At 57.8% G+C, this 20,561-nt stretch overlaps 1 protein-coding gene across 28 annotated transcripts in view; it reads right to left on the reverse strand.

Moving 5' to 3' along the window:
- The window catches only part of EMID1 (EMI domain containing 1), a 44,447-nt gene extending 24,767 nt beyond the window's left edge, over positions 1 to 19,680 (reverse strand). For 6 of the 28 annotated variants that reach the window (XM_059140471.1, XM_059140464.1, XM_059140461.1 and 3 more), the window contains exons 1-10: positions 19,513 to 19,675; positions 12,977 to 13,090; positions 12,396 to 12,499; positions 12,073 to 12,180; positions 4,766 to 4,849; positions 3,654 to 3,715; positions 1,604 to 1,724; positions 1,355 to 1,405; positions 1,182 to 1,271; positions 258 to 404 (exon numbers count right to left, since the gene is read on the reverse strand). In XM_059140471.1, the coding sequence (XP_058996454.1) occupies positions 258 to 404; positions 1,182 to 1,271; positions 1,355 to 1,405; positions 1,604 to 1,724; positions 3,654 to 3,715; positions 4,766 to 4,849; positions 12,073 to 12,180; positions 12,396 to 12,499; positions 12,977 to 13,090; positions 19,513 to 19,613 (982 nt within the window). In that variant the 5' untranslated portion in view covers positions 19,614 to 19,675. Of the gene's footprint in view, positions 1 to 257; positions 405 to 1,181; positions 1,272 to 1,354; positions 1,406 to 1,603; positions 1,725 to 3,653; positions 3,775 to 4,765; positions 4,850 to 12,072; positions 12,181 to 12,395; positions 12,500 to 12,976; positions 13,091 to 18,836; positions 18,998 to 19,512 lie in introns of those variants that run through there. The other 22 variants (XM_059140480.1, XM_059140455.1, XM_059140460.1 and 19 more) reach the window with 13 other exon arrangements.
- Between the last annotated feature and the right edge of the window lie 881 nt (positions 19,681 to 20,561).

Below are 20,561 nucleotides of genomic sequence, written 5' to 3' on the forward strand. Positions count from 1 at the left end.
GCTCCAGAGGATGCCTGGGTTTGAAGCTGGCCTCCCTCCCCCATGTCCTGGCTATGTGATCACCCCTCTCTTGCCCTCAGTTTTCCTCATCTGAGAACAGAGCAGGACAATGGCATTTGTCAAAAGACTAGGTAACACGTAGCTGACCAAAGGCAAGCCTGGTAAACAGAAGGTAGATAGCAGTGGTATTGGGGTAATGGTTATGCCGGCCTTGTCCTCACCCCCACCATTATCTGACGTGACCCCAGAGGACTTACCATACTGGGGGTTCCAGGTGTGGGGTGGTCCGACAGGGGCTGGGGGCCCAGGGGGTCCAGGAGGCCCTGGTGGGCCTGGAGGTCCCCTCTCTCCAGGGGCTCCCATAGCTCCGGCCTGGCCAGGGCTTCCTGGGGGGCCCTGAGGACCTACAATGGAACCAGGGAGTTGGTGGGTATCTAGAGGCAGGGAGGCCCAAGGGTGGTTGCAAGGAGGCAGGACAAGGCAGCCTGGGGGAGCGGAGTAGAAGAGGGCTCCTGAGGCCCCAGGCCCAGGACTGTCCTGGCTCTGACCTCCTTGGCCATCTATCAGAGGGATGGATAACCCTCTTCAGGGGCTTTAGGACAATGGACACTTGGTACTTAGTAGATTCTTAGGAAATGTTGATTTCCAGGATGTTCTCTCCTTTCCCTTCCAGGCTTTCGAATGAGTTGTTCGCTCTACCAGTCTTTGCTCTGCCTTGAAGGTGTCCCCTTCAAGTCATCCTTTAGGCTTCAGCTAAGATGTCACTCCTACCAGGAAGCCCTTCCCACCCCCTACCCAACCCAGGCTGGGTCTCTGCTTATTTCCCTGGGCCTTCCATACCTGCAACATCCCCCAGAAGAACATTGGTCCCATGGTGGGGGGCACTGCTGTTCCTCCTCTGCCTAGGTGCCCCCTTCCGCCCTGGTCTGGGAGCTCCGGGAGGCATGAACTAGTCTGGGCCCACCCCAGTGCCCAGCTCAGAGCCTGCTACGGTAGGTGCCCAGGAAGCATGGGTCCAGTGAAGGCAAAAGAGGGCTTCAGGGAGCCGGGGTACAAGTGGAGGTGGGTGAGTTGAGACACGAGTGGGTAGAAGGGGCCCAGGCTACCTTTGGCCAACAAAGGGTTCACTGACAGGGCTGAGCTGGGTAACTGAGGGGAGGGGCAGTGCTGTGGGCACTCACCTGGCGGGCCTCTCATCCCCATTGGGCCTCGGCTGCCAGTGTCTCCCTTGGGCCCGGTGGGTCCAGGAAGCCCCTGGGCACCAACTCGATCTGGGGGAGAAAGTTCATCAGCTTGGCAGCTCTGGCTTTCCTCTTGCCCTCACTGTGGCCCCAGCACCCCAGCCAGCACCTACCATCTCGAGGGAGCAGTGGGGCCCTCATGTTCTCTCTGGCTCCGGGTAGTCCTGGGGCAAGGGGGTAGGCAGGGGTCAGTGTCATCCAGGGTCCCTGACCCCAGCTCCACTGTGTGGGGTGGGGTGGTGGGGTGGCCAGGCCCCATCCCCTCCGGCCCACTGGAGAACTGAGAAGACCGAGGCCCAGAAGGGGGTCAAGTTGGGGTGGGGACTAGAATGTGGGAGCACACCCCCCCATAACACACTCACCTTGGAGGCCTCCATCCCCAGGGCTGCCTTGGGCTGCTGGGGAGCCCCAGAGTGGGACGAGGTCCCCAGGGGCAACTGGGGTTGGGAGCACTGCCCGCTCAGTGACAGTGAGCACGGCTACCTGTGGAGGAAGAGGAAGACAGGGTAGGTCCAGGGTCTCAACAGGGACAGGCTAGCTGAGGAGCCCCCTGGCTTGGTCATAGGAGGTCTGCGCAGCCAGCAGAACCCAGGTTGGATTGGAGACCCAGGGCCCAAAGTGCCTGTGATTTTCAAACTGCACAATTCATCCTTAGGAAAGCCATTACACACTGTCTCCACCACCCAAGGGGAGTTCTGGGTCGCTGTGTGTTTGCTGGGTGGTGAGGTTTTTCCTCTGCTGACCTGCATTGATAATCTGAAACTTCTCTTGGTCTCTTAAAGCACCACAAGCTTGAAGGATTTTTACGAAATTTGGAAGGAAGTTTGGGAGGGTAGGAAATGAACTAAAGGCCGCAGGGTGTATACAAAACCACTCCGGGACCCAGTGTGGGGGAGCCTCTGAAAGGTCAGGGGTGCCTCCTGAGCCACTGACCGGGATTAAAAAGGGGCCAGAAGGGGCACCCAGGTGGTTCAGTCAGTTATATGTCTGATTCTTGATTTCAGTGCAGGTCGTGATCTCAGTGTTGTGAGATCGAGCCCCACGTTGGGCTCTGCACTCAGCCCAGAGTCTGGTTGGGATTCTCTCTCCTTCCCCTCTGCCCCTCCTCCTGCTCACGTGCACACAGACACACACACACACACTCTCTCTCTCTCTCAAAAATAAATAAATAAAACCTTGAAAAAGGGGGGACAGAATGCCCATTGACCGGGGGTGGGGATCCAGAGAAAAGTTGAAACTCTTGGGCAGACCCAGAATGGAGAACCATGCCCCAGATCTGAGACTGAGCCCCTCATGCTGGCCTCTCCCAGGAGGAATTCCGGGAGCAGTGTGGGCTTCCCGGAGCTCCCCAACCTCATAGCGAGGGTTCTGGCACACATCGGGGGCATCCTTTCATAGGACAAAATGGAGATGCTGTGAATGGCTGGCTGGTTTCCTGCAGAGTCACGCATGCTAACTCCGCAACCACCCCTTCGGCCATCCGGATTTCAAATTTCTCTATCCATTATTAACGTTTTGGTAAACATCTTCACATCGACTCTCCTTAAGATAAATTCCCAGAGTGACAGAGGAAAGGCTACGCAGACAAAGTGTGTACGTCTCTGCGTGTGCTTAGAAAAATCTGGAAGAGAAGATGCTTAAATGTTGACTGTCGCTCTCTCTGGGGGTACAAGTAACTGCTGCAGATGATTTCCTGGTAGGTTTTTTGCCATTCTGAGTTTTTCATGTTTCTAAATTTAAAATGTCTTACTTTTTTTTTTTTTTAAAGATTTATTTGTTTTAGAGAGAGCACGTGTGCGCAGGAGGCAGGGGAGGGGCAGAGGGAGAGAGAGAATCTCAAGCAGAGTCCCTATGGGGTGCGGAGCCCAACCCACAACCCATCTCATCATGCCCAGATCATGACCTGAGCCAAAATGAAGAGTCCGTGGCTGAAAGTGCTGAGCCACCCAGATGCCCCTGGAATGTCTTACTTTTTAATTGCTAAAACCCTTTTATCTTGAAATCATTTGAGATGCTCAATAGATGTTTTGCTTCAGAAACTAGGAAGATAGTGCTTTTATGGTGGTGTGGGTGTGGCGGGGTAAAAGGCAAAGGCGAAAGGGCAAGGTGGGGACGTAGCCACGGGCTCTGGGCGATGTGTACAATTCTCTGTCTGCACTGGGGATGGGGGAGCACAGGGGACCTTCGTGGGGGAAGGAGCCGGCCAGGCATATGACTCTGAGCAGGCTTCCTGGGGACGGGCACGTAAGGGAAGCCAGCTGGTTCCAGAGGGTGGAAACGACTGCTGGGAAGGCCACCTGCTCTTGGGTGTTGAAGCTCAGCTCAGAGCTGCTCTGTGGGAATGATGAGCTGATGGGGCGTGGAGGGTGGGTGGGGACGAGCCCAACAGGGGAGGGGCAGCTGCTCACGCACCTTGGCCTCCAGCGCCTTCAGCCGCTCGGTCAGCTCTGACACTTTGCTGCAGTTGAGGCAACCTGCAGGGAGGGACGAGGCTGGGCCAGGTATCCTAGGTTCCCCGTGGCACACGTTAGCCCTCAGGGGGACGCAGAATAGAGGCAAGGGGACAGACTTTTAATGGCCCCAACCCATGAGATGGCCCAGTGCAGGGAAGGAGCTACAATCTGGTCAGGGTGGGGCATGCCCTGAGGGTATCCTTGGGCTCCAGAGCCCCTAGAGCTGAACCAGAGACCCACTCCTGCAGCCTTGGCTTCCAAGATGCCTCCTTCCCTGGAAGCCAGGGCAGGAAATCCTGCTGCTTCCCCCTGGGCAGGGCTGGCCTGGGCTTGCTGGCTTTGGGGACCGACACATCACAGCCTGGATGGTGTTGGCATCAGAGGTGCTCCCCCTCTGATCCACCCTCCACAACCACTGGCCGGGTCCTCCAGTCTCCCCAGCAATACCCCTAAGTGATCCGTAGCCTTTCCGGCCCGTTATGCAACCTCCCAGCGGCTGCATACAGAGACTAGTGTTTACAGGCTCGTCTCTTCAAGATCCTGGGTGTTGGGACAAGTGTTACCCCAGTTCACATCTGAGGAAACTGAGCTCAGAACAAGGATGGGGGAGTCCTTAATGAGCTCAAAATCTGGGGTCAAGTCCCAGCACTGCCTCTTCCTGGCTGTGGGGTCCTGGGCAGAGCATGTCTCCTCTCTGACCCTCGGCTTCCTCCTCTTTAACATGGGGACAATGATGCCTTCCTGAGGCTGGAAGATTTAAATGAGCTGACAATGGAAAGCACCTGGCACGGTGCCTCACTCATTGCAGACTCTTATTAGAAAAGCATCATTTCAATAAAAAGCAGAAGCTGGGGGCTTGGGCCTCTGTCTTCAGAGTCCGGGGGTCATGGGTCTTGGGGTACTGGGCCCAGGTCAGACTCCCTCTAGAGCCCTGGGGTGGATGGGGTTGGCACTCCCCCCGACCCTCCACTGCTAGACCCAGCCGGTCTTAGGACCATCACCACATTGCCTGGGCCCCCACCAGCCCTCCCTTAAACCAGAGGGACCCTAAGCAGCTGCCCTGGCACCTACCTGAGAAGGCTGTGGGCCGAAGCGCCATCCGTCGCATGGTGTTGCCCGACCACCTGGGCTCCACGAAGCCAGAGGAGCCTGCAACTGAGGGACAACGGGGGTGAGGGACCCACCGCCCCGCACCGTCCTTGTCATCCTTGTTTCAGACCCCACCCTGCCCGTCTGCTGCTGTTGCCCCAGCAGCGATCCCCACTTCCCTTAGTGCAGAGGGAGACAGAGGCCCAGAGAAGTGGGACAGTTTCCTGGGATCACATAGCGTGAGCTGGGCTGAACTGGAACAAGACAGCCAACCTGATGGTGTTGGGGAGAGGGGCTCACAATGGGTGGGGCTGACAGTGAGGCACGCCCACTTTCCTCCCCTGCCCCCAACCCTGGCTGCCTGGGTTAAGAGCTTAGAGCTAACAGGTGCAAGGCCAAGTCTCAGCCCTGCTACTCGCTGCCTGTAAGACTTGTTCTCTTTGGACCTGCCTATTTCCCAACCATAAAATGGGGTCCTCAGGCCACTACATCTCCCAGGCTGCTGGGAGGCCCGAGGAAGGTGATGTGTGCTAAGAGGCCCACTGGGCACACGCAGGGCCTGGCACACAGCGGGCAGCAGGGACATTGCCGTCCACCCTCTCCTTGCCCCAACTGGTAAAAAGTCACAGAAGTGGATCCAGCCCTGGTTTTAAATGAAAACCAGAGGGAGGCTGGCTGCCTGGGAGGGCAAGGGGGGCTGTGTTCAGGAGCCCACCCCTGCCACCACCCCTGTGGAGAGCCAGCTGCCCTGGCCTGCCTGGCTTTGGGGGCCTGGTTTTCTCCACAGCCAGAGGGATGGGCTGGCCAAGCCAGAGGCGGGGGGCACAGCTGGAGGAGCTCTGGAGCCAGCGGTAGCAACTGCCCCCCCACCCCCCAGGCCTGCCTTTTAAGGCCACAAAGTGCCGTCTGTCCAGGGGTGGGAGGTGGAGAGAAGACCCAAATAAGGCACAGGCCTGGCGGCTTAGAGCCAGGCTGTGGGTTAGTGCTGGGAGTGAGGCGCCGGGAACTCAAACCAGACTGCTGCCTCTGGCTAGCCCTCAGTAGGGGGCTGCCAGACCCTGCTGCACTACAGGGCCTTCGTTCAGACTGGGCCTGCATCCCCAGCATGCCCTCCCTGGGGACCTGTGACTTGCCCCAGTGCAGGGAGTGACTCTCCCCCAGGACAGAGGAAGAGGTGTGCTGGCACCTCAAGACTGGGTCAGGGATTGGGGACAGGTGAGGGGGGTAGGATGCCACTGTGAGCCATGGCCAGTGCTAAGTGCAGTGTCTATCCCAGCCCAACCCTAGAGTAGGTAATAACAGCTGACACTTAACAGTTAGCACTTAACCCCGGGCCTGGCACATTCTAGTAAACACTTCCCATGTACAGTCTTAACTCATTATCCTCCCCCAACCCTCCAAATGGGTGCTAGTACCATTTCCACTTTACAGATGGGGAAACTGAGGCACAGAGCTCCTCTGTCCCCTAGGCTCAGACAAATGGATGAGTGAATGAGAATCTCTCTCCTGGGTGAAAGCAAGAAGGCTGGAGCCTGGACTTGAACCCCGGTTGGACTAACTCCAGGGCCTCAGTTCCTTTCCCTGGGCCAGCTGGCCCCTGGAGTCAGCAGGCTGCACCGAGGCAGGGAGGCCTGGCACTGGCAGGAATGCAGGCTCCAGAGGGGAATGGGCTCCCCGAGCCCTCCTCACCCTCTTTGCTCCCAGGTGAAGATGTAAAAGGCCATTTTATTACCCTTTGCAAGATGCCTGCCAAAAGAAGCTGCTGTCTCTCCAACCCATGGAAGTTTGGGCTTTTTCTGGGATGAAACTGAGCAGACCATCTGCCCAGCCCGCCCTCCCCGCTACCCCGCTATTGTTCCCCTGTTTCTCCATGGCATTTCTCCAACGCGTCCTGTAACTATGTCAGTTCCCGAGTCTGCTGCCCATCATGCGCTCCCCTCCCCTGCCGGAACATGAGCCCCACCAGGGCAGAGACCCAGCCTGGCCTTTGCAAGGCCTGGAAAAGCGCCCGGTGAGTAGTAGGACCTCAGCGGCCTCAGTAAACCTTCTGTTCATGAAGGCATGACTTGCCGGCTGAAAAACGAATGCAAAACAAAATAAAAAGCAAAGTACTGTGGACTGCAGACACCATGCTCTTAAAAATGAGCATAAATCTTCTAACACCACACGAGGGGTTCCCTGAGTCATTAATTTGTGCACTTGTGGTTGGAAATTCTTTTTCATCCGGTTTGCTTTCAGGCATTTCTCTGGGAGCCCGGAGGAGACTAGAAAAACCAATGAAAACACAGTTTGACCATCAACATAGATGTAACTGGCTCAAAGTCAAGGGCAAGTTAAAATTTTAAAAGGAAGGAAGGAAGGCAGGCTAAAAAAATAACAAAACTGTCCAAAAAAATCACAGAATATGTTAGTTTTGGTTTCAGGGTTCACAAAAACGATCCCCCAAACTCCTCCAAATTCTGATAAATGGACAGAACTACTTTAAGGGAAAACCAAGTTGTTAAATGGCCTTTGAGCACAGTAAATCCCAGTAGGGAAAAGGCCGAGGGTTGGCGAGAGGTTTCTTGTTATCCAAAAATATCACATACTTCCCATTGGTGTTGGGCTAGGGCCCTTAAAGCAGACCCCAGTGGGCTAAAAGCCCCCCTCACCCCAGCCTGGTGGTCTGTCCTAAAGGGTTGCCCCTGAGCCCCAAAGTCACCCTCTCAGGGGCTCCAGGCTAGGTCTAGGATCACAAACTCCAGCTCCATTCTAGAAGCCTGACTGTGGGCTACTTCCCACCACCAGGGAGGTCTCTATCAGTATTGTGTGTGTGCGTGTGTGTGCACATGCGTGCACACACTCACACACACACACACACACACACACACACACACACAGAGCTTCCCTACCCCCTTCCCTGAAGCAGTCAATCCCATGTCACCTCCCCCAGGAAGTCTTCCCAGACAGAACAAGCTACCCACCAAAGCTTCCCCTTGAAGCTCTCATTGCTCCATCACTCCCTGTCTTGATCTGCACAAGGATGGCATCAGAGATAGTTTTGAGCCCTCTGCCCCCACAAAGAGCTCCCCTTCCCTTTGCCCAGGACCAGGGTTAAGCTAAGAAGCCCTTTCTCATTGGGCCCTCATGAGAACACGAGGCCCCGAGTGGAGAGGCTGCCTGTCTGCACAGTGAGGTGGGGCTGTGGGGATTCAAGTCCCATGCTAAGCTGAGAAGGCAGATTTGAGAAGTTGAGAGTGTCCCTGGGCAGCGTCTCTGACTTTTTCTCTCAGGGCACGGGCTGGGAGAGGGCCTGCCTCATTCACAAGCCACCCACGGGTCTGCTGGGTCCAGTGACCACAGCCACAGGAAGGCTGCCCAGGCCAGGTGTCCTCCTGGGAATTTACTTTGCAAATATAAATATTTGCTTCTGTTGGTCTGAACCAAGGCTGGGGTTGGGGTGGAGGGACCGGGAGCTCTGAGTTCCCTCCAGCGGTCTCTGGGAAGCCTCAGTCTGTGTCTGGCCTGGCCCTCTCTTCAGTGTAAAATGAGGTTCCCATTAGTAGGTTTGGTGCTGGGGAGACAGGAGCAGTGCAGCAGGATGGGGGACATCATAGCCAGGTAGTGGCTCCAAGGAGATCACAGGCAAAGGGGACAGCTGCTACCTGGGCTGTATGGTGGGAGAGAGGGCCAGTGTGGGCCGGGGCTGAGATGAAGGGAGGGCAGGGCTGGAGCACAGCACTGGCGTGCCCAGGAGGTTGGAGAGGGTAGCACTGGCCGGGGGTGGAGGATGGGCTGGCAGGGAGTCAGGAAATGGGGGCCTCCAGGTCTTCCAGATGGGAGTGGAGCAGAGGGGTGGCAGACATGGGCAGGTTCATGCAGCATTGAGCCCCCAGGAGATCCCGAATCCTCAGAGTGAAACATAAACCTGACCTTGTAACCAGTTAGGGTTGGAGATGCGGACAGTCCCGGTGCCCAGGAAAGGCCTGGGCCACAACCTCCCTTCTATTCTGAAGGTTTTGTGCTGTGTGACCTCAGGCAAACTTCTTCCTTTTCTGGTTCCCCACCACAGATGACAAGAGCTGCGGGGGTCCCTGGATGGGGAAGGGACATGTGTGCTAAGGACAGTGGGACATCGAGGGGCCGACAGAGGTTGTCTGACTCCAAGGGATCCCATGGGAGAGGAGGGGGAGGGAGCTCCTCTATCTTTCTGTCTGGGTGAGCTTCCGCCAGTCTCAGGGTTGCGCCGACAGACTGAGTGCCCTACCCTGGGAGTCCCTGGCTGGGGCTGCTGCACAGGAAAACTCCTGGCTCCGGTCATACGGATGGACTTTGAATCTGGATGTGACCCTGAGCACAGCGTTTCCGTGTCCCAGCCTCAATTTCTACATTTGGACCTTCTGCACCGAAACACGATAGCATGACGCCGGTGAGTATGAGTCACAGTGCTGGGCATGGCAGACAGGGGACGCTTTCCTTCCCCTCATCAATTTGACAGTGGGAGGGTCAGATAGGGGGTTGGTATACTGCAGACCTCAAGTCAGAGCCCTGGCTCTGCTCTGAGAATCCCAGCTACGGAGCTTACTAGCAAGTGTGACCTTGGCTGAGACCTATACCCTCTCTGAGCCTCACTTTCATCATTGGACATTGGGGCTGATCTGTCTGCTGGGACTCGCCCCAGAGGCAGGATCACAGGGAGGTCACAGCAGCCCTGCCCTCAGCAGAGCCCACCAGGGGGTCAGGACCAGCAGATTTAATACATCCTGGCCTTGGCCCTTCCTCAACTGTGTTCTAGTGGGAGCGGGCAGCTAGGTGAGACCTCAGCCTGGCTCCCTCCCTGCCATCTAGTCCCCGCTTCCCAAGGCCTGGATACATATATAGAGGCTTGTCTAGGCAGGTCCTGATCCTGGCTCTTTCCGTGCTGAGTGACTCCAGGTCAGTCCATTCACCTTTCTGAGCCTTGGTTTCCCTATCTGCAAAATGGGGCCCATTCCAGTCTTTTCCTCCCAGGTTGTCGTGAACATCAGAGAACATCCCTGCTCATCATCAGAGTGAACATTCCCATTCCGCACATGGGAAAACCAGGGCTAAGAGCTGTGAAGGAATGAAGATTCTGGAGACTAAGGCCCTGGGAATGGGGGTGGGGAAGCATGCAGGGGCCTGCCCGCTGAGCAGCTGACGAGAAGCGTGGTCTCAGAGGTCGGAAGCAGGACAGTCCCAGAAAGCCATCACAGAATCCCCAGCACGGGCGCCAAAGGTTCAAGGCCTGAGTCTCTGGTGCTCGTATTAAACGTGGGCATTTTTCAATACCAAGTGACTTCCAGATAGAGACAAGATTCAGAGAGGTGGAGCACAGCTGATCTAGGTCTGGATTCTGGAATGAGGGGTCCTCTCTCTCCTTCTTCAGGCCACCGAGGCTGCTCTGGTGACACAGCTCTGTGGTCCCAGGTCCATGTCCCAGTGCTGGGCAGACTACGAAGTCAGTCACCAGCAGGGGAAACAGGTGGGGAGCTCAGCCCAGCTGTCAGAGGAAGGGCAGGGCCTGGGATGGGCCTGCAATGCCCCACACTTCCCCACCCCCATTCCCAGGGCTGCTAGTAGAGCAGTTTTCTAGAATATCCAGACCCGAGCATCCCTTTACTCAGCTCTCACTGTATGGGTTTGGGAGAGGCCCCTCCTGTCCCATCCATCATCACATTATGCCTACCCCGGGCAGGCAGGCCACCAACAAGGTCTTTACTGTGTATTTATTTCATCCTCAAGACATCCCTGGGAAGCAGACTCTAGTATCATGCCCATTCCACAGGTGAGAACACTGAGGCTTATTGTGCGGGCTCTGCAAGAGCGCACGGCCGCATGGTGCTCTTTAGAGAGGGTGCCCCTCCCTTTGAGTGGGCATGACACCAGGGCCACCGGCTCTGCAGCCTCCCTATTCCCCAGCCCTTGCACAATGGCTTGCACAATGCATGGGGAGTCCCCAGCCCAAGGCCACACAGCTGGGGTGTAGCAGATCTGGCCTGGCCCATGAAGCCCTGGATACTCCCGGCCCCAGGCTGGGACCTGGAGACACTGCGAGGGAGATGGCAGATGTCAGGGGTGGCCCAGCCCTGCCTGCCTTGCACACCCACCATGCCATCATCAGAGCCCTCAGCCCTGATCGTGGCTTCTGGATGAATCGCCTCCAGCTGTGGGAATCAAGGGCGGGCTCTGCCCCCACCTGTCCCCCACCGTCACCAGCTCCACAATGGCCTTGTGGACCTGGGAAGTTCTGCCCTTGAGAGGGAAGCCAGGGATAGAGCAGCCTTTGTCTGGGCAGGCCTACTAGGCCCAGGTGGCCCCCACACTCTGGGGATTCACCCTCCCTGCCCCCCAAGCTCCTCTGTAGCCTCTTTGGCAGCAGGCCCTCCTGGCTGGCTCTCCTCCTGCCCCCTGGGCCCTTCAGCCTTGCTTTCTCCCAGCATGGAGGGGAGGGTCTCATACCTGGTTCTCCATCACGACTGCCTTCCCACATAGGCCTGGTGGTCTCCTCTCAGTTCAGGACTCCTACTGGCGATCGGGCAGCTCCCCTGCTCCTCTAGCCACCCCACCAGAACTGGGGACTCCCCAGTCCCACAAGGAAACCTGCCAGGCCCCCTCCCCACCCCACTTTGTGGTGAGCTCTGCCCCACACCGGGGGTACTCTGGGTATGGGACTCTACATCTCTGGGCCTCTGGTCTGTGAGCCAGAACTCTCATAGGGTCCCGGGGAGGTGAAGCTTGGGTATCTTTCAAGACTGGTGATTTCTGTTAGCATCATGTCCTCCTGAGCCAGAGGCCATGTCTCACGCATTCATGGAATCAGAATAGGTCTTGCTACTACTGAGGCTGCTTTGGGGGCTCCAAATGGCCCCCTTTCACTGAGGTGCCTACGGGATTGCTTCTTGGGCTGGTTCCAGGCTGGTCTGTCCTCTGGAGGGCCATTGTGGGAACACAGCCCTTGGTGACCAAAGTCTTTCTCTGAGTTCAGGTAGGCATCGAGGGCAGGAGCCACCTGGTCTGCTTAGCAGAGAGGCAGGTGGCCTGGAGAGGGCTCTCCAGGTAAGCATGTGGCCACAGCATGGGGAGGCCTGGGCTGTGTCCTCTGGGCGTACTGGGGTGCTGGGCGCTTAGCCCTGAGCCACACGTGTGGCCTGCAGAGGAGGGCCCCGGGGTAAAAGTGCCCCCCTCCTGTGCCTGGGACATGCACTAAGCGTGGTATGCCCATCCCTCGGACCCTGACTGCCACTTAGCAACTGTACACCCACCACTTCCCGGAGCCCGGGTTTCTTCACCTGTAGGATGGATACAAGCATCCCAACCATGCCAGCCCGGACCTAAGCGGTGCTTTGCTTCTGAGAGCTGGGAGGATTGCCAATGGACACGTCCATATGGGTTTTCCCCTGAGTTTGGAGGAAAGACCTGGGATGGAGTGACTCAAGATGTGAGCTCCAGGGCATGTATGGAATTTCTCCAGAGCTCCTGAGGGTCCCCCAGGAGGGAGGCGGGTCCACACCTGGGGGGCAGCCAGCAAGGGTGGCTCTGACCAGCAAGGGTTGACCGCTCCCACCCGCGCACCCGAAGGAAGGCACCTGGCCTGTCCCTCAGGGGGTCCTACCTTCCTCGCAATTCACCCCCGAGTGCCCGGGACAGCATCTCCACTCACGCGCGGTTACCGTCTTGTACATCACCTTGTACGAGGGTCTCACCACGGTTCTATAGCTGAAAGAAGGGGGCCAGGGAGCCAAACTCAGACAGAGTCTTCTGCTGCCTTTCCTGCTCACCTGGATGTCCATGAGGACAATGTCCGGGTCCTCTGCCACCTCTGGGCCCCCTCTGGAGCCTCTCTCTGGCTATATTCTGGGATTCAGCCCCTCCAATCCCTCCTAACTCCCCAGGTTGCGGGGGGTGGGATCCAGATCCTAACTGGACAGGGAGTCCCTGCAAGCTGGCCTGTCCCCAGAAGTGAAGCCTCACCAAGCAAATGCATGTGGGTAACTGGTGGACTCCTTCCTCCAGGAAGCCTTCCAGGTGCCCCAGGAGCAGAAGGCGAGGTGCTGATGTTCCCTTTACTCCACCCGCCATCAGGATCCCAGCCTTGCCCTGCGCTTCTGATGCTGGACTGTGACCAGGCCTCTGTTCATGCTATGCCCCCACCTGGAATGCCACCGGCTTCTGAGTCACTGGGGTCTTGCTCACCTGCTCCCCGGGCAGCTCATGGGCCAAGGGCAATTCTGCAGCACTCGCTGAAGGTAGGTGCCATTTTGCACATGGCACGAGATGGTCCGGGTCACCACGTAGGAGCACCAATTCCTGAAACAGACCCACAGTGAGCAAGCTCGGGTGCTGTGCACAGCCCCTGCCCAGGACCCAAGGTGGGGGGGTGAATGAGGAGGTCCAGGTTCTCTCCAGGAGCCCCTGAGCCTCTAGGCGGAGAGACCCCTGAACTCCCAGAGTCCTTTGGGCCCCAGTGGGAGTCTTGGGGGCACTGTGGCTGGGGGTGAATCCAGAGCCCTGGAGGGGGCAGCTGTGCTGGGGGCGCTTGGAAGGGCTCAGGGAATGAGCTGCGGGGCACAGGACAGGAGCAAGGTATCTTTGCCCAACCTCTCCTTTCTCAATATCACTTCTCTCCCCCCGCAGCCCATCCAGGTCACCAATACCTCCTGCCGCCCACCTGGACAACAGCAGCAGCCCTTCTGTCCTGCCCCTCCGTGGCTCCCAAGAAGGAGTGCCCTAAAATGGAAGCCTGGCCTTATCCTTCCCTTGTTCACCTTCATGCTCAGTACTCCAGTGCTCACACCTGCTGGGATCCTGCACCTCCGGGCCTTTCCTCACACTGGGCCCACTGCCTGGAGCACCCTGCCTCTACTTCCCCACTTGTTACCTCCAAGCTTCAAAGCCCTACTGTGCTGTCACCTCTCCCCTGTCCTTTCCCATCTCCACCTACCCTAACATAATGATGGCCCTCTGCCTGGATCCTGCAGCACTCTGTATCCCCATCAGGCTGAATGCAGCTGGCAATTCATGTCTGCCCTCTCCCTCCCCTGGCATGACAGAAGAGAGGCCGTCTGTCTTATCCTTGGGTCCCCTCTGTGGAACACCCAGATGTCCCAAGCATGGAGGACCGACTTCTCCAAATGCCGATTAATAATCATAGTTGTGCTGCATATATCAAGCAACTACTGTATGCACCGCATATATTGAGCACCTACTGTATGCTAAGGGTATTTACATTCATCTTCTTGGTGAGCCAGGCCGGCACCTCCCCACATTTTACAGAGGGGAGGGGAAGACAACTGTTCCTGTCCCAGACCTGGCGCATGGTAGAGGCAGATTTGCACCCAGGAATGTGGATGGCCCACCCTGGATCCTGACTCCATGCCAGAGACCTCAGCTTCTGTTTCCTCCCCATCTCCTGAGCCATGGTCTGTGGTTCTGTAAAGGCCCCAACCTGGGAACCTGCTGACCCCAGGCTTGAGGTCACAAAGGAAAACTCTGGTGGAGTGGCGGGCTCAGGCTGCAAAGGGTCACCTAAAACAGTGCCTCCTTTTCCAGCCCCAGCAAAAAATGCAGGGCCCGTGACCCTGTGCAGGCTGAGGGCTGCTGAGCGCCTGGAATGTTCCGGCCATCACAGAGGCATCTGCTGCCACCAAAATCAGTCTCCTGGCTGCTGTCCCACCCCCTATCCTGGCCCACCCAGAGGACAATGTCCTTGGCGGGTACCTGCCATCTAACACCCTGTGGGACCCTGGGGAAGTCCCCTCCCTGTCTGGTCACCCTGGAACCAGTCTGGGAAGCAGGAACAGCCCAGCCAAAGGCAAAGGGGGAAAAGGGATGGCTCTGTTTAGACCAATGACCTGGCAGAAGCTCCACCCAGCCCGTGGCCAGCCACCCCATGTGAGAGGTGACAGGCGCTTGCTACAGTGCTGTTGGGAAAGATGCAAAATCAGGAACCGCCTAAACAGCCGCGGGACCCCTAGACCTAGAAAACCCAATGCTGAGCTAGAGCGCAAGTTCTCCACACACAGACCACTGTGTCTGCTTAAGGGAAAAATGCAACAGGAGGAGAACGATTGCGTTTCTATTCAAATGAGGATGCCCAAAGACTATACGCATATTCATAGATACATGTGCACAAAGGTAGGAAAAATCACAGGCTTGCAGCAAATGGCCCCCTCTGGGGGCAGGAAGGGGCTCTCCATCTGCTCTGTCCCCTGCACTAACAGCAGCCTTAGGTTATCATGCTTGCTGCACACCAGGAACTGGGGCCAGGGCCTTTCACATGCCAATTATGAGCACCACTTTACAGATGGGAAGACAGAGACTCTGGGGTCTGGGATGTGCCCCAGGCACCCAAGATGAACAACATGGTCATGGCTGAGCTGAGGTCCATCTGATCCTAGAGTCCACCCTCTTAACCTCTGGCTGGCAACTTTTCTTCTAATGAGCAGGTGGGGATTTTAAAAGTTAAATAAATACATTTCAAAAAGGCCCCCCATCCTTTAGATCCCCTGGGTCCCTGGAGCTGTGCTTTTTGAAACTGGAGTTTTGTTTGCTTGGCGAGGGGTGGGGGCATAAGCCCCTTTGAGAAAGTGACGTCAGTTGCAGCTCGTCTCCAGAAAAATGCATCAAACTCAGAGTGCAAGTTTTGGGAGGGGGCTTCCTGAGGGTATCTACAGACACAGGGCCATATGCCCTCACCCGCACACAAGCGCACACCCCTCCCTTCATGCCCACACCCTGAACTGCGCTTGGGGAGGTGCGCCTGGGACTGCCCACAGTTGTCTGATCTGCCCCTTTTTCCTGGGGAGTGGGAGCTAGAGAAAACAATTTTCTTCTTCTTTCTTAATTAAAATTGCCCCCAGGTGGGTCACTGCCTGGCTCCCTGATTTATTTCTCATGACCTTGAGTTTGCTTGAATCTCCTGCTTGGGAGATATGGAGCTGGTTGCTGACTAGCCAGAGGGGGATAGTCAGGATATATGGGGTCCAAGGTCAGCCCCTGGCCCCTTCCCTGGGGTGTGGGGAATCACCAAAACCACAGCCCGCCCCTCCCTGACCTTGGAAGACCCCAGCCCGCACTGTTCTCTGGATAAATCTAAGTTCTTCTGCAGAGCCCTAGCCCGGATCCCCTGTAAATTTTCCACCCGGGCAGCAGGAAGGAGGTCCTTCTAAAGCACAGACTTAATGTGGCCACTGCCTGCTCTGAGTCCACCGTCCGCCATGGCTCCTCATTGCCCTGTGAGCCCAGACTGACTGGTCCTGCAAGGAGGGGTGGGCACCTCCAGGGGTCCCTTTCAACAGCCCTGAGCTCTTCCCTTCCCTGTGGATGCTGACAGAGGGCACTGGCAGGGGCCAAGCCATGACAGAGCTCAGCCTGAGGGTGCTTAGGACGTTTGCTGAATGACCGAATGATCAAGAGCAGAGAGTGGGCCTGGGCAGGGGAGCCATGACCCAGGTTCCTGGAGATGGATGCAGTACTTGGAAGCCGGCCTACAATCCTGCTGCCCCTGTGGACCCTGTCTCCTGGGACGGGACGTGGTCAGTGAGAAGGTGCCCGGGAGCCCCCGATGCTGAGTCTGTGGGATAGAGCTAGGGCAGGGGCTGGGAGAAAGCGGCACTTCCCTTCTGGGCTTGCCACTCGTGCCCACTCAGCACCTCCCAGGCCCCCAGAGGCTGCCAGAGGAGAGAAAACAGGCCAGACCAGCTCAGCCTGGCACCGGCTGCCCCCACGAGGGCCCCCCTCTCATTTGCCCTCCAGTCCCTGCCATGGGGGCCCAGGGGACTTTGTCTCTGCGGGGCCCAGGGCTGTGATCCGGAACAGTGATAGCGCTAATTGCAGGAGGCAGCCAAGCGGGCCAGGGGCCAAGGGCCGTTATGAAAAGAAGAGGAAAGAAAGGAGACATATGAAGTGGGGGCAGGGTGATTAGAGCCAGAACCCCACTCTGGAGGCAAAGTTCTAGTCCTGGCCCTGCTACTTCCTAGCTCGGTGACCTTGGACAAGGCCCTGACTCTCTCAGTGCCTCACTTTGTCCATCTGCAGATGGGGACAGCAGGATTTCACACACACCACATAGCCACATAGCCCAGCGCAAAGAGCTGTGGTTCTTGGACTGGGGCTCATACCCCACAGCCCACAGCCGGGGTCCAGCGGCTTCCCCGAGATACCTCAGCACAGTACCTTCCATCCAAGGTTTTTGCCTTGACTTTGGGATAGAGATTGCCAGGCTCTGCATTTAATACGGGGGGCACCCTGAGGCTCCAAGAGAAGTCACATGGCGAGGTCACCCACGTGGGTGCAGAGCTGGGATTTGAGCTCCCGGGAAAGGGGCTGGGGAAGAGAATTCTCCCCTCTCCTTGATTCTAGGACTTGCCCCAAGGAGGCCCACTCTGCAGGAGGAAGTGGCCTGGGACACTGGTGATGGCTTCTATTAGAGAACCACAGTGCTGTCGGGAACAGCCGCAGCAGGGACTGGGGGACATACAGAGGGGCAAGGGTGAGCCAAGGCAGCTCTGCACAGCCCCCAGGCACCCTGGTTCTGGGGGTCTCAAAGTCTTGCCACATTCCTGGGGCTGGGGCAGCCCCATTGGATGCCTTCCCAGGCCTCCCCCTCCCCAGGCACAAAGCCTCTTTTCTGCCTCTAATCCCTTGGCTGCCAAGGGGCGCCTGGGGTGCTGGGCTGGGGGTGGAGGGAGGTCTGATGGTGTGTGACGTCCCCATGCTATCGCCAACAATGCTGGGACATGGCCACAAGGGGAGGTCCCGGCAGTTGAGGACCACGGATTCCTCCAGCTACGGGTCCCTTCCTCCACCTCATGTCCGTGATAGCGTGAACCACTATTCGTTCCTCCTGGGGTGGACCATCCCCCCTCAGAACAGGCCAGTGGGCCAGGGAGAAGGGGAGGAGAGGGTAACACTGAGGAAAAGGAGAACCAGGGCAATGAGGTGACCTGTCTGGGGTCACACACTGAGTGAGGACCAGAGCCAGGACTCCTAACCTCAAGCTGCAAACCTTTCCCAGACCTACCAACTGACACCTTCTCCTAGGGTGCCAAGGACATGGGATTGGGAAACTGGCTGGCTGGGATTGAGGTGCCGCTTTCCCTCTCTGGGTCCCATTCTGATCTGTAAAATGGGAACAATGGCATTGCCTGTAGGGCTTTGGTGATGCTAGGCCACTGTGAGCCTTCTGTGAACAGATGGCATGACAATTCCCAGTGACCACCAGCTACCTGCCCAGGGTCACCATCTTGCTCCCACCCAGGAAGCCCTGGTGGGTGAGAAGCCCAGGCTGGGAAGCCCTGCCCACGACTGGCTGGAGGACAGTCTGGACCTTAAACCCTCTCCACCATCATCCTGAGCCCGACACTGGAAATTCGAATTTAGGGTCTTGGTTATCTTAGCACCTAGGATCCTGGGGGTTCACATTCATGCCCTGGGCAGGTCCTATCCTTCTGAGCCTCAGCTTCCTCTTCCGTGAAAGGGAGATCATCAAAATGCTTGCCTCCATGGCAGTTGGGAAGATTCTGGAGGTGGTGGGTGCAGGTAATTATGCCCAGCCCAGGTCAGCTGTGGTCAGCATGCAGGAGGTGGGAGTAGCTGTGATATGGGCCACCTGCCTGCTTCTGTCTGGGATGCCTGCTATGATGCCGCCACCTCTGCCCTCCAGCCCTAGCCATGTCACCTGCTCTTGCTAGCCCAGCAAGGGCATGCTGGCCCCTGACCACTGCGAAAGGGAATTTCTGAAAAGAATTAAAGAATTGAGGCCCTAGGGGGTGGGGGCCCCAGGAAGGCCTTTGAATGGGATGAAAAGGCCTGAAGCGGTCTGGCTACTCCGCATTGTCTGCCTCAAACAAATGGCTGGCCTTTGAGAGGGGACCCCAGCAGGGGTAGGGGCTGCAACCAGGACAGGGGACAGGTTCAAACGCTGTTATCATGGCCGGAAAGACACAGATTCGAATCCCAACACTTCCATTAATGGCCCATGAACCCAGACAATTATGTTAATTCTCCGGGGTCCCAGTTTGCTCATCTGCTAAATGGGGACAGTGCTTCCTACCTTACTCAATCCTTGAAGGATTCATGACCACGTTGCAAATAAGGGGCTCCTCCCTGGGGAGATACTCCACAAACACCAACAGAGAGAATGTTCCCAGCTCCAGAAACAGCAGCAGGAATACAGAATGCTCTCTCCAGTCTCTGATTAAAATGCCAGGTCCCTGGGGTGGCCACTGACCCACAGATCTGTGAAATTCCACCCCAGTCTTCTTCCTCAGAGGGAAATAAATAGCCGGGGTACTAAAAAAAGCCGAGAGAAGGGAAAAGGGAGGGGGGTCCCCAAGGGTCAGCTGGGGGATGTGCTGGGCTTTTCCTGCGTGCAGGGAAGGGGGCCCTTGAGCTAGGGCGATGGAAGTCCCAGGAGGCGGGCTTCTCCCTCGTTGTTCCCCTTCCCCCACCTCTGGGGCTCTGGAGGTGAAGTGGTGGGGGCGGTGGGGGAGTCTGGAGGGGAATGCCGGCTCAGTCACACGGAGTCGGGGACCCCAGCACTGCCGGGAGCCTCCTCCAGATAGCGGGACTGGCCCAGGTCTCTCCTCCCATCCGGCTGGCACCAGGTCCCCTTCCCAATCCTTGGCTTGCACGGAGGTTGAGGGAGGTTTGCGGGGGGTGGGGAGGGGTGCGTGGAGTCCCGGCCCCGGGGCTGGCAGGGCACAGAGGTGGTGGGAGGCGACCCTTACCTGCGTCCGGAGAACGGAGCTCCCCCGACGCTCCACGCGGCGCTGCCTCCCGGGAGCAGGAGCCCGAGGCAGAGCAGCGCCCAGGCCCGCGGGCCGCCCATGCTGCGCCCGGCGCCCTCCGCGCGCGGCCCCTCGCCGTCGCCGCCCCCAGCCCGCCGTCCCCGCCCGCCCGCGCCGCCTGCCTCCCCCGACGCGACGCGCGGAGCCCGGTTCCCAGCGCAGCAACCGGAGGGCGGGCGGGAGGCGGGCGCCGGGCGGGGGCGCGCGTTCCCGGCCTCGCCCGGCCCCGCGGCGCGGCCCCCCGCCCTCTGCACGGCAGCTGCCAACCCGGAAGGAGCCCCGGGGGGCCGGGCGCCCCCGCCGGGAGGCCCGCCAGGTGCCCACCTGAGCCCGGCGCCCTTCGCCGCATGACCGTTTGGGGGCCAGAGGACCAGTTCTGAGGTGCCCTCTCACGTGCTTCAGGCCGGGGAGCTGAGCCCGGACCCAGTGCCGCCACGCCTGGACTAATGAATGATGCCAGGGCCCTCATCCCCTAGCCCTGCATGCAACAAAGGCTTCCTGAGCAGTGAGCGCCACTGTGTGCAGGGCACCTCGCGTCCGCTTCACATCCTGTCTCCGTTTAATCTTCAAACCACTCTAGGCGAGGTGGGCACAATCATTCCCATTACACAGAGAAGTAAACTGAGGCCCAGGCACTCGTGGCTGCCCCTGCCAGGAGAAGCCCCTGCTGTGTCTCCACTCTTACTGACATTTTACAAATGGAGAAACTGAGGCACAGAGAGGCGTAGTCTGCCAGTGGTTTGGAAGAGCCAGGGTTTGAACTCATACCTTGTGACTTCAGAGAGGTCAGCTCTTTTTTGGACCCGGGTGCGAGAGGGTAGGGGAGCAGAGGGAAAGAGAGAGAATCTCAAGCAGGCTCCACACCGAGCTCAGATCCCGTAGCTGGATTTGATCTTATTAACCGGAGATCATGACCTGAGCCAGCCAGATGTGCCAAAGCAGGGTCAGCTCTTAATGACAATTAGGGAAGAGGGCAGGTAGCTTGTCAG

This window comes from Mustela lutreola, chromosome 11 (genome assembly GCF_030435805.1).
Source record: "Mustela lutreola isolate mMusLut2 chromosome 11, mMusLut2.pri, whole genome shotgun sequence".
Taxonomy (NCBI): domain Eukaryota; kingdom Metazoa; phylum Chordata; class Mammalia; order Carnivora; family Mustelidae; genus Mustela; species Mustela lutreola.